The sequence below is a fragment of the Aricia agestis genome, chromosome 9, assembly GCF_905147365.1.
Source record: "Aricia agestis chromosome 9, ilAriAges1.1, whole genome shotgun sequence".
Lineage (NCBI taxonomy): Eukaryota > Metazoa > Arthropoda > Insecta > Lepidoptera > Lycaenidae > Aricia > Aricia agestis.
Genome location: NC_056414.1, coordinates 16368857 through 16382371, shown reverse-complemented (window position 1 = coordinate 16382371; position 13515 = coordinate 16368857). Strand labels below are relative to the sequence as shown.

At 36.8% G+C, this 13515-nt stretch overlaps 1 protein-coding gene across 2 annotated transcripts in view; it reads right to left on the bottom strand.

Moving 5' to 3' along the window:
- LOC121730179 (kinesin-like protein Klp10A) overlaps positions 1–13515 on the bottom strand; it is a 56847-nt gene that overhangs the window by 21434 nt on the left and 21898 nt on the right. The window contains exons 2-3 of one of the 2 annotated variants that reach the window (XM_042119106.1): positions 4839–5029; positions 249–285 (exon numbers count right to left, since the gene is read on the bottom strand). In XM_042119106.1, coding sequence (XP_041975040.1) covers positions 249–285; positions 4839–5029 — 228 coding nt within the window. Of the gene's footprint in view, positions 1–248; positions 286–2657; positions 2721–4838; positions 5030–13515 lie in introns of those variants that run through there. The other variant, XM_042119108.1, reaches the window with a different exon arrangement.

Here is a 13515-nt window from a genome sequence, read left to right as displayed (position 1 = left end):
AAGCAATTCCTTAGAGTTAAGTCTAGATTCTGAGAATCTAGAGAAAGTAGCGAATAAAATGGTATATTATTTTAGCTTTCGTCGAATGACGTCTTTATCATAACTTGAAAATTAAAACAGAGTATATTTTCTATAATTTTTACAGATCTAAATTCATATCAGCAATTTCATGTTGTTTATGTATCATAATATTATATGTATATTATAACAATTTTATATTTAGTTATTATAAAATTATAAAAGCTCACCTTTTGTTGCCACCGGTATAGACTGCCGTGTCATATCCTATAACGAAAGAAAATATTATAAAACACATTTACATAAAACAAAAATAATAAAAGTGCAAATAATATACATTCATGTAGCTAGAAAATATTAAAAAATATTTACAAGAATATCCTGTAACCGAAACAAATATACACCACACAGATCTATGGGAGTTTCGAGGAAATGCTCTAATACAACTTCAACAACAAACCTTGAATAGGGAATGTTTGATATCCCCATAATTTAAATAGAAAACGGCTGCAACAAGAGACCCGAAAAAGATGGTCCTTCTTCAAGGCTACTAATTGCAACCGTTTTCAATAACAAAATTTCATTCTCACAACTCTAGCTAAGATAAAAAATTTGTATCTTCACAGAAGATATAAACCCGCATCAAACTACACTTCTAATGCGAATTAACATTGAAAACCCCTAAAATAAACTACAACTTCTATAAACACTAAGAAAAACAATAAAACTTTACATTTGCTCCAGTTACATCGTTCATTGAACGGAAATAATTTAGAACATAACATAATTAATTTAATTATTTTACTACTTACGGCCGTTAATAATAGCTCACAATTGACATAAAATGTATGTCTCTAATGTCTAATGAGAGCTATTCCTATCTCTAGTAGGACAAAACCAGAGATAGATCAAATATTGGGAACGGCCGTTAAAGAATCAGATTTTACTGCAACAGAATAAAACGAAAATTATACTTTAAACAGCGAGTTCCTGCTGCTAATGGTTTTAATTTTTGCTTGAACAAAATTGATGGTGTTTGATAAATAATGTAGATATGTTATGTAGATAGAAGATAGTGGTGTTAGCGAGTGAGTTACTGAAGCCTCTTGGGCTAGCGTGTGGATTGCATCTAGGGCAGTGACTACGCGTTTATAGAATGCTGATTTTACTATTTTAATGCAACATAAATTCTTCTGCGTCCCTTGTTCGGTCTTGTCCTTTTCTGAAAACAATACGTGAATTCTCATACGTCAAACAAACGATCTTTTGTGGTTCTGGTTTCATGAAAACGTCATTTTGTAGTTTAATAAGTAACGGGCTGGATTAACAAGGTACGGAGTAGTATTTATGGCTTAAGATATTAGAATCAGAGTGTAAATATTACTGACCCAGAGATACTAGATAGCCAAGTCCCAGAATCAAATATGCAATATCTGACAGTATTCTAACAAAAGGTTCAATAGTAGATCGTTCTTGTTATCAGCTACATCCAAAACCTCATTGTCAAAGTTCCAATTAAGATGTACTTAATCTATAAAGGTATGTACACTCATTGAAGTTAGGAAAATGTGATGAGAAAGCTTCATGCTAATGTGTGAGTTTTTGATACCAAGGATGTGTCATGTCACATGTGATATGTAATGTTAAAGTGTTTCTAAATTCAAAACAATCCGAGGCGATGTCGTAACTCGTCGCAAGTCGCAACTCAAGCACCAATAACAAAAAATTATCATAATAGTGAATCATCAAATGAAATCACCATCACGAATTGGGTTACTTATAAAATAGACACCTCAACAACGTCAAGCTAATTTACAAGTTACAACGCTATAATTGCAAAAATAATGATTGTGCCTTTATTACATAGTGTAGACTGTGGACGCTCAGGGAATTTGTAATTTGCATATTATTATGTTTCTGCTTGAAATATACTCTGCATTTTCTTTGTCGCTATTAAGTAGAGCCTACTTTCCGAAATTTATTTCCCACCCAACTTCCAGCTATCCACAGCAAAATTTACAAAGAAGAAAATCAGGCGTAATACTGAAACGTTAAAAAGTCATAGAGTTTTCAGGGCTCACTGTTTACACCTGTATTTTTTAAAGTGTATTGCTGTTTTGATCAATTTTAAAATAGAACAGGTATACAATAACAATATAACAAAGACACAATCAAATACGAGTAAAAAAGGCGAACGTGTGCAATTAACCAAAAAGTCGTGCGCAACGAAAAGTGTAGCTGTTGAAAACAACAACGGACGACTAGTGTCCGCCATGCCGTAGGGTGCCAATGTAAATGTTCAACGACTTGCACACCTGAAACTGCTGTAAGGCGTCGCATAAAGATCAAAGAGTTTAGAAGAAGATCAAAAGGAGAATAATTTTACACACTACATAATTGTATTTCAGTGATCATCAGTAATCTCAGAGTCAGACCAACAGCTGTACAATATTTAGGAAATCCAAGGGCGACCTTTTCAGCACAATTCCGTGTGCTGCAAACGCCGAAAGCATTCCTTCCGATTTAGATTTCATTCACCTAATATTATGATCAATTTTTAGGGTACATTAACAAATCGTGTATGCATGCAATCGTGCACGCTACAGCACGGTCAGGCGTGCAAGCCGGTGGTGTAGTACCGATCGTGAGTTGCGCACGGGCAGGGTGTGTCCGGTCTCGGCCGGCTCGCCGTCCCCGCCCTCCCCGCCCTCCCGCAGGAACCCTCCGTCGTCCGACGACGAGCCCGACGGGTCCTTCGAACCATCCACACAAACACTTACTGTCAACGCATCGCGGGAGCGAGTTCGCCCGGTGTCCTAGCACGAATGACAAGCGAACTCGAAAATCGATGGGCAACTCGGCCGTCGTGCGTCGATAACGGAGTAAAGGTCGTCTAAGCATTAATTATCCTTTGATTGCCGTTGTCACCTCGCGTGATACTAGTACCGATGTCATATTGGATTGTATAAAGGAGTCATGGGTGTAATGATCGTGTTTGATGTATCGGAGGTGCGTGAAATAATCGAACGGTAGCGGCGATTTTTGTCTCCCGTGTGATCATAACGGTTCGCGCGGTGCTGTTTACATGAGGCGTGCGTCGGGTTGCCTAGGTAACGGTGCTTGCGAAAAAATCGCGAAGCAATGATAGCTACGTGCTGAGTAATAATGATCACCTGCCAACTGACGATGTAGGGGAACATTCTACCGACGATCGCGATGGCTCTGAATCTGATGCAGATCAAGGCGATTCTCACAATCGAGCACTAGGTATATTCTATGCGGTTAGCTTTAAGCATATTGCTATCTTTTATTAGAAGTGATTAGCTGACACATTCGTCTATCGCGGAACTGCCGGTGCAACTGTGGTTTCCATTAGCAACGTGCTTCGCGACCTAAACAATGAGGATGGTCGCGGCATGGCACCGCCCGAATATTTAATCGATACTATTCTGTCGATTCACGCGCTAAATCGCGTTACTCTGCAACCTTTTTGCAACGTCACAAGTTATTAACCCTAATTAAAATCGGTGAATGACTTTGAAAAACTTGTGATGTGATTAAAATTTTGCACCCGAGCATATCGATTATTTACCGCAACGCTGCAATCATGAAGAGTGACCTTATGTTGTTGGCAAAGGTTTTAAAATTTCCGTCGCGTTTACTTTACATCGCAAATGTTACAAAATCTAATGGCTTAACTGGCTGATAACTTTCGCTGTTCTGTTTAATTATGTAGTGAAAATTGTTATGCTTCACAATTTAATGAAAGAGAACTCCGGTTCAATGCTTCGAATAGCTGAAATGAATGCACGCTCGTGGCACTTGGAAGCGAAAACTCAGGAGAATGTGTCCGTCGAGTGAATTGGCAAATTGTCTCGCAGAAGCAGCGAGAGTGATGTGTTCAATGACCCTGATTGAAATAGATTAGACGCTAACAGACGCGAGTAATAGCGACTAACGCGTAAACATTACGCCGTACGCGTCTTGGTTCCGACGGTTGTCCAAATTCTTCCCCTAAAGCCCAATTAACATTACATATTATAAAACAAAGTCGCTTTTTTCCCTCATGTCCCTTTGTTCCCTTTTAATCTTCAAAACTACGCAACGGATTTTGATGATTCTTTCAGTGTTAGCCCATATATCGAGGAAGGCTATACGCTATATTTTATCACGCTAAGACTAATAGGAGAATGTGGAAAAAACGGGGGAAATTATTTGAAAGGGCTTATCTCGCGAACTACTGGAGCAATTTTTATGTTATTTGGCACAGATAAGAAGTAGACCACGTGAAGGATCACAGGCGATCGATTTTAATCATTTTTTCAGTGGCTATTATATTTTATACCCGAGCGACGCCGGGCCGGATCGCTAGTTTTGTATACCAAACAGTTTAGTTCTAACGTTAACACTAGTAACACCGATTAAGACATATTACGCCTAATTGATACTGGAACTATACTGCGAATTGAAGAATCAGGTGAATGGACTCCTGCTTCTTATAAAGCATCTACTGCAATTTCTTGAAGCTGTTCTACCATGTACAATTTCCATCGTAACTATAACCGTAGACCGTAACATTTAGTTATGGTAGCTATAGGCGTTGAAATCGGATTTAAAAGCATATTTTGTCAGCATTGATTCTCTAAAAGCTGTCATCTGCCATGTACAACCCGGTTCTACGTAACGTTTTTTCGGTAGTTACGAGTTTTATAAATCTACGGTTTTCACCTGGGCATTACATTTCAAGGACATACATACCCTGGCCAGTTTGTTGGGCATGGGCATTTGGCTCGGGCATTACAGTTTAAGGTGATACATACCCTGGCCAGTTTGTTGGGCATGGGCTGGAGGTGCGGCGTGTGCTGTCTGGTGCCGGCGAGCTCGGGGTTCAGGGCAAGGATGGCGTCTATCTCCACCTCCTTGCCCTTCGTCTCCCCCCGCTCGTACCATTCCACCGTCACCGACCGCGTCTCGAGGTTCACACCAGACACTATCGCCGAGTGTATTCGCCCTGGAACGAGAAACAATAGTTACAGAAGTGACACACAATAGATATTTTTATTCCCCTAAAAGTATTTGCCTATAAATTACAATTTTCTAGCGGAGAGCAATGAATACAATATACTGTATAAGTACTATTACATAATACATACAGAGGAAATATGTACCTACATTGTAGAACCTCAACCAGTGAAAATGTAAAAATATTACGTCCCTCAGGAGATATTGTTTCTCATTTCGATCCTGCTTTCAATTTAAATATCACAAAAGATTTTAGTATCATCTAAACCACTTAAAGTGTCTCGTCTCTCCTAAATTATAATCATTACTTACCATAAACCGTATATTTTACCCGTATAAACATATCATATTATGTCATTTTCCAGGACACAAAGTATCTAATAAGTATCTATCTCCATACCAAATTACAGCAAAATCGGTCCAGCGGATTGGGCGTGAAGAAGTAACAGACAGACAGACAGACACACTTTCACATTTATAATATTGGCACTTTAGATGATTGCTTGGAGCAATGTGATACAGCGGGAAGCCACTAGAAGTGAAATATGAAGATAAATGTTTTCATAATTACGTAAACGACATCCTACATCATACCCCGTAATTTGAAGAGAGGAGATCAGATTTCTTAGAAGAAATTATGTTTCTCTAGAAACTTTTCTGTCACTTAAATCTTAATAACTGAGATCAAAATTAATTTAGTTTAACATTGGGTTACTGACCTAAGGCAACAAACGTATCATCAACGTCTTGGCAAACACGTAAACCAAACTGAGGCGTCAAGCGGGCTAGATAGATGCCATACCCAGTGTAAAAATAGATGTTACATTCCATTCCAATAAAATTACTACCTTTTTGGAGTCCAATTAAAAAAAGTGATGTCGTAACTACTGAAATAATTGAAGACATGAATGATCGGATGAAGTAAATAACATTTTATAACACAAGGACAATAAATCATTTTTTCCATTATTCTTTGAACAGAACTTGTAACTTATCTATTTCACCTTCTGGCTATTATATATCTACATAAAATCTACATTTTTAGATGTCAAATCATTATTTTTCCTAAAGCCTCCATTTATGCAAAAAGAATTACCTAATTGAAAAACCCCAAACAAAACTCAACGTAGGCGTAAAACTATTTTGGATTACTCCTTTCCCGGTATGAGATTTCGCAACCGTGACTAAAGTCTAAACCGCTGAATCGAGCCAAAATAGTCCAATTCCATTGCAGCTACGGATTGCAACTTTGCTAGACTTTTAACATAGAAATGCATTCATATTAGCCGTTTCCATACTAATATAATAAATGAGAATGTGCCCTTCACGCCCAAGCCGCTGAACCGATTTTGACGTTTGGTATAAAGTGATTCCCAGAAAACAATAGGTTTTAGGACACCCTTATCCTAGAAAAATGTACTTTTGGCGCAACGGAGTGGCGGTCTTCACCTAGTAATTGATAGTAATCGCTGACCAGAGAAACCGATATTATTAATTATAGCAATCATTATTATTGTAGTTGAGCGTTTCTCAAAAAATTTGTACCATTTTTTAGAAAATGTGATAAAATAAAAATGTTTAAATATTACCGATTTTTTTATTTTAAGATATGGGTAAATGTCTACAAAATTTGGAATAGGTGTTGTTTTCAGATATAAAATGTTAATAAATAGCAAAATCTATTAAAACAAACCCGAGGTGCAGAAAATTTCCTATTTTGTTACCTTTACTAGATTACGTAAATTCAATGTTGAATTGTGTTATTAGAAATTTTATTTGATTAAATCGGATAATAAAACAAAATTTAATTTGTTTTTAAAATATATGTCTATTTTTAAAAGTAAAATCTTAAAATATAGGCAGTAATGTTTCCTTTACGTTACTATTTGGCCACAACTCTTTCTCATCTTTACAATATTGAGTCTATTTTATCTTGTATAATTTTTTTATACATACATTATAATGCAAAAACGAAGTATTTATTTTTGTCTTCATCACAAAAACATAATAATATCCTAATAAAATATTTAAAAAATCAAAGAAATATGCGCCCGCTTTTATGGGACAGTAACCAAAATATAATTCTGGTAATAAAATAGGATTTCTTAAACCTAGTCTACACAGTAGTACAAATAAAAAAATCTGTTATAATTAAGAGTATCATTTCTCTGTTTCTTTACGATCCTTTGGTTAATAAATCAGTATCTGAAACAAAATATTGTTTGTCTAATCTTATTACATAATAGTCAAAAATATGAATGTTACTTAAAATTATATGCCAAAACAAGATGAGCAAATAATAGAATCGTTAAAAGCTTGGCTACGACTCATGTAATTTTCATAATAATTATTATAATAAAAATCACATAGTCAATACTCTGCCTTACAATTTCCTATTTTGTTACCTTCTTTTCCTTATATACGTTACCACTCAAAAGTAACAAAAAAGGAAGTAACGAATAAAGTTAAATAAACTTTTCAACTTGTATACGCGTACAACTAAATCTATTACTCGTTTATGATTTGACTTACGAAATCAAAATTGGGAGCTTTAATGGATCTTAAGGCGAAATAATAATAATATTAGAGCTTACCTGCGTTCTTGGGTAACAAAGACTGGAAATTTTTTGGACCACTACGCTAATAGAGAACCTTCTGTTCGCGCACGTGGAATGTAAAAGAAATATCAAAACGAAAATAAGATGGATATCGAGCTTAACAATTTTGCCACTATACTGAAACATATTTATACCAAAATATACTCCAAAATTTTAGAAAATATGGTCACAAAAAAGGAATTTCAAACAGGAACTTTTTTCGTGATACAATAAAAACATTATTTATTAAATAAATTTGGTTTAATACGACCAAATATTCTTTTTAAATGATTTACGGTCTTGCAGACCTAAATAAATACATAAGTTTTTTCAAAAATTTCCGCAAAGCCTTACAAATACAATCAATTGTTTGGGAAGGTATGAAATTGGGACACTTCACTTTTCATACGACTAGATTAGACCGATTTTCAAAATATTTTTATAGTTAATAATTTATTAATATAATTCTAATTTGTAAATGTTTTTTACTGAATTTATTTAGCTTACTACGTATACAATTTAATAGAAACGGGTAATGGTCTATTTTATTTATAGAAAAACATATTTCAAAATGTGGGACAAAGATTTAGATAGAAAGTACACTTTTTTTGAGAAATGCTCATTTACAATAACATGTTCCTTGATAGAAATGAATTTTAGCTTTCTCCTTTAGAATCCAGCAATATTGGTTCAAATAATAGCAACTCATTAACAAATCAATACTTGTATCGGGTTTAGCAGATTCACTATTGTCACCAGCAGTCATTTGTGACAAAGCTATGTCAAACCTTTGTCGGTTGACCTCCATTCTTCATGCATTCAGCACCACTTTACAATAACTACTCAAAAGCCCTCATCCAATCTTTGTGTATGGAACCCCTTTAAAGAATTAAAATTTATAATATTATTTCAATTATCCTTGGTGCGAAAAATCTAAATAATAAAATAACAAAAAAGGATATGGGCGAACAGTCCATAGACGGCCTCAATTTTATAATTAAAAAAACCGCTTTAAAGAAAATTTTAATGAAAAGTAATTAACCTCCAATAAAATACAAGGTTATTCGCGCATACAGAGATGTTTTTAGGGTTCCGTACCCAAAGGGTAAAAACGGGACCCTATTACTGAGACTTCGATGTCTGTCCGTCTGTCTGTCTCCAGGCTGTATCTCAAGAACCGCTATAGCTAGAGTTCTGAAATTTGTATATCTAATTGTGTATATCTATCTATCTAATTATGTAATCAAATTATGTATATCTGTTGCCGCTATTACAACAAATACTGAAAACAAGATAAAATTATTATTTAAGGGGGGCTCCCATACAAAAACACAACTTTTGGCCTATATTTTCTCTATAACAGTACGGAGCCCTTGGTGCGCGAGTCCGACTGGAACTTGGCCGATTATTTGTCTTCTTGTAAAATTGGTGTACACTGTACAAACATGTGGTGTACACAAGTGACAATAAATTAAGTCGCATCACATTTAACACATAATATTATAGCAATAAACTAAAAAATTGGCAAACAGGTATAATAGCAATGAACGTGTTAAACTTTCAAATCGAGGAACTTTATTATGGCCTGCAGCTGTATATAGGTAGACAGTAGATGCAGTGTACTGTGTACTGTATACAGACTGGGGGTCGGAGTTTAAAAGCACTGTTGTAAAGTACACACTTCACACACGACTGCCATTACCCATTCCATCGCAGCGCCTTTTCCCTTATTATCAAGGACTTATTATTAAAAGGGATATTTTACGATGATTGTTGAGATATTATTGATCCTGCCGCCTACGTAACATTTTTGTAGGAATAAAATTGCCTCATGAAATCTAACGACCTATCATAATATCCAACGATGATGATTGATGGATGGATATTGGATTTGGATACTACCAAACCAAATTTGGATAAATTCCTGGCATTGCGCCAAAAAGCATCCCAAAAGCGATTGATCGAATACACATTCGTCACCATGGCTACACGCGACGACCAACGAAAGTGGAACGTAGACAAAACCGTTACTGGCAGTGGCCATGTTTGACAATAGCTCGTTTCGCTTCATCACATCCACTAATAAAACCTATGTGTCGATGGATTGACGCAGAACGGCAATTTTCTAACTAAAACTGAAATTTTATGTCACTAAAAAATAATAATCGGCCAAGTGCGAGTCGGACTCGCTCATGAAGGGTTCTCAGGTACCGTTATAGAGCAAAAATAGGCCAAAAATTGTGTTTTTTGCATGGGAGCCCTCCTTAATTTTTTATTTTATTATTTTTATTAATTAATATAGAGCACATAATATTATAATCAAAGACTTTGTGAAAATTTCAAAATCCTACCTGATACCATTATTGATATCGAGCAAAAAAGGCCGAAAAAATTACGTTTGTTGTGTGGGAGCCCCCCTCAAATATTAATTTTATTTTGTTTTTAGTATTTGTTATTATAGCGGCAACAGATATACACAGTCTGTGAAAAAATCATAAGTCTAGCTATAGCGGTTCTTGAGATACAGCCTGGAGACAGACGGACTGACGGACAGACAGACATCGAAGTCTTAGTAATAGGGTCCCGTTTCTACCCTTTGGGTACGGAACCCTAAAAATGGGTTGTGATGGGAACAAAAACGATAAAATCTCGTTCTGCTAAGTTAATCTTTCTTTATTACTTTCCGAAAAACACACCTGAATAGAATCCAGCTAGAGCAATTCTAACAGGTACCTGCTGCTAGAATTTCTCTTGCTGGATTCTGTAAAATATATCCAAGCCCATAAAACGTCGGACAAAGCAGTCAGGCGAAATAGTATACGGAAGCTGGATAACTAATTCAAGAGATATTTTACTGCAACTGAGCGCACGTGGCTCTCGGACTCCAGAAAATGCATCGGTTTATAGAGAAAATTCGGAATTAAAGTTTAGTGGAACTAGAAATGTTGGAAAGCACTCGCAAAGCTGAAAAAGCCGTCAGTAAAAATAACACTCCTTTCACCTTGAACTACTTACGGTCGCTTTGGTAACCTGCTTTACCTGATTTTGGTATTTTTACTCAAATTCAATGTTTACCTCTATAGACTCACGTTATGTAATTTTTACTACCTTTTTAAAACTCGCCCTTTAAGAATAAAATATTACGCTAATACAGGCATATTGTGTCTATGTCCGATACGTATAAGAGGTTATGAAAGCCTCGGGGATTAATGAACTAACGAAGAAAATATTTTTATTGACGAGGTTGAGGGTATCGAAGAGATACAGTTAGATTTCTAAGCTTAATGGAAACCCATTTTGAAAATTTTTATTAAGGGGAAATTGGATATCTCCTACTCCTAAATTTCTTCTGATTAATTTCGTTACGGGTCCCAAGACAGATTTAGCTTGTCCCTCGGGCATCTCTGAGATAATATCAAAGGGTTTTCGTGGTTGGTTACCACTGTTGATCCTGGCGACACAGGAGTTGCAGTAGTGGGAATGTGTGGTGGGCCTTTTGCCCGTTTAAAAAAACCCATTCTGACACGGCGGATTATTTACGGTTTACGTAGATGCAACACCACCTGAACATCTGCGTCTTGATCCATAAACAACAAACGAGTTCAGACGGTCTCGATGGAGCGATACAATCAGCGCAGTGTTGGGCGTTCTTGACCCAATAAAACACATTACACCACTAATCCACGCCCGAAGATCATCTATAAATATATTTTTACACCATCTCACTTCTGGCTGAAAAGATTTTGCTCGTTAGTGAATTTATTAAAAGGAATAACGCTCTCGGCTCTACTCATAAGTCCTTCCTTTCAAAAAGACTTCTTTCTTCCAAGTTTTCGAAATTAGAATCACAGTTACACAGATTTTTTTACGTGGGAGAGCCATGTATCGGCACGAAAGGGCCGGCTCGACCGGAGAAATACCACATTCTCACAGAAAACCGGCGTGAAACAGCGCTTGCGCTGTGTTTCGCCGAGTGAGTGAGTCTACCGGAACCTATCAATTCCCTTCCTTATCCTCCCCTTTTTCCTTCCGTTCCCATCCCTACCCTCCCCTATTACCCTATTCCCTCTTAAAAGGTCGGCAACGCACCTGCAGCTCTTCTGATGCTGCGAGTGTCCATGGGCGACGGAAGTTGCTCGTTTGCCCCCTTATTTCATAAAAAAAAGATTATCCTGAGTTATTATTGCCATGTGAGGAGTGAGTAATCAAACCTGGCGCTACCGTTACATCAAGTTGCAGTTACCTGCAAGCCTTGAAGGTTGAAACAGGTGTATGTTATTTAAACAAAGTTATTACTCAAATTCAAATCGTATCAAAGATTTTATTTTTCGAGTGTTGTTGACCTCAGCCATTCTTGTTAATTCTTAAACTTTAAAATTTTGTAGCTTATTCAAGTTATGCAAAGCAAGTAATTAAAAAAAATACTTATTTAGGGCCAGTTTCACCACTTGCTGATAAGTGCCGAAAAGGCTATCCACAATTTACTGGTGAAAGAAATCTGTGGATGAGTCAACTTTTTCTAGCGCTATATACCCAAAAACGTTCAACTTGTTCCCTTTCAATCATCTATCCAAACAAAACGCTATAAAATAAAGAAATCGTGTTTATTATACACCGACCAGCATAAGTTGATCCTCGGCTAGTCCACTCTCAAACCGTTTCACGCTATTACAGCGGATCAAAGTGTGTGGCGCGGTGTCATTGACCTGTTAACGCATCGCTTTGGGCTAATTATACCGGCTTCTTCGTCACATACGGACGGAAACTATGACAGGCGCGCTTTACGCGAGGGTAATGCTCACTAAAGGGTGCACAAAACATATGTGCCATACAAGTGCAATGCGCAATACGATTTATGAGAAGAATAATCATTTTAGCGAAAGAAGAGAAAGACGTGCCAACACTGGAAATATTGGAAAAGTGTTGGCTTTGTTTCCTCAATATATGCAGGGTCTGATATATGACGCCTCCGTGGTCTAGTGGTATAGAGCCCGGCTCTTGACTCGGATGTCGTGGGTTCGATTCCCGCGTTGGAAACTTGTTGTTTCCAAGTTTAGTTAGGACAATGCAGGCTGATCACCTGATTGTCTGACAAGAAAGATGATCCATGCGTCGGATGGGCATGTAAAAAGTCGGTCCTGCGCCTGATCTCTTGCCAGTCGTATCGGTCTTCCGTCCCACTGGGTTATGAGAGTAAAGGAATAGAGAGTTCTCTTGTATACTGCGCACACACTTGGGCACTATAAAATTACTCCTGCGTAACTGGCCTGGTTTCAATGAAACCGGTCACCGTCGCCGAAACCGGTGTGGGAGCTATTATATGCAGGGTCAATATCTATTTCGAGACTGCAGAATGAATACACTACCGAGTGTTAGCAACTATTTCTGTGGCAGCATCTTTCCTATTTCAAAAATCATAGCTTTATAGTGTCTTTAAGTGCCAACTTTGCCTTCTACATGGAACATTAGTACATTAGCACCTGTCCTGTCGATGATGCTCTACAAAATATCTCTTTCTATATTCTGTTAGATGTGCATTCTTCAATGCACTCTAGTCTCTAGCTAGAGCAAGATACCATTTCCGAAGAATCATAAGTAAACCGACTTTTTAACAAGTATTATTTTGGAAATCCTTCTCTTTTCATTACTTTCATCACAGGCTTACGTAACAGCCAAAGAAAGTATTATATTTATTTTAATTTTGTCTAAATTAGCGCCATTGTTGGGTCTATAATAGCAAACAATTTCTCCCGTCTGAGACAGTTTCGTATGGTATATAACTTGCTACAACAATACAGTTCCCACAATTACTCATAAAAGCGGGCGTTATATAAACATTATAAACTACAGTTAGCGGTAACTCAGTTTAAGTGGTGTC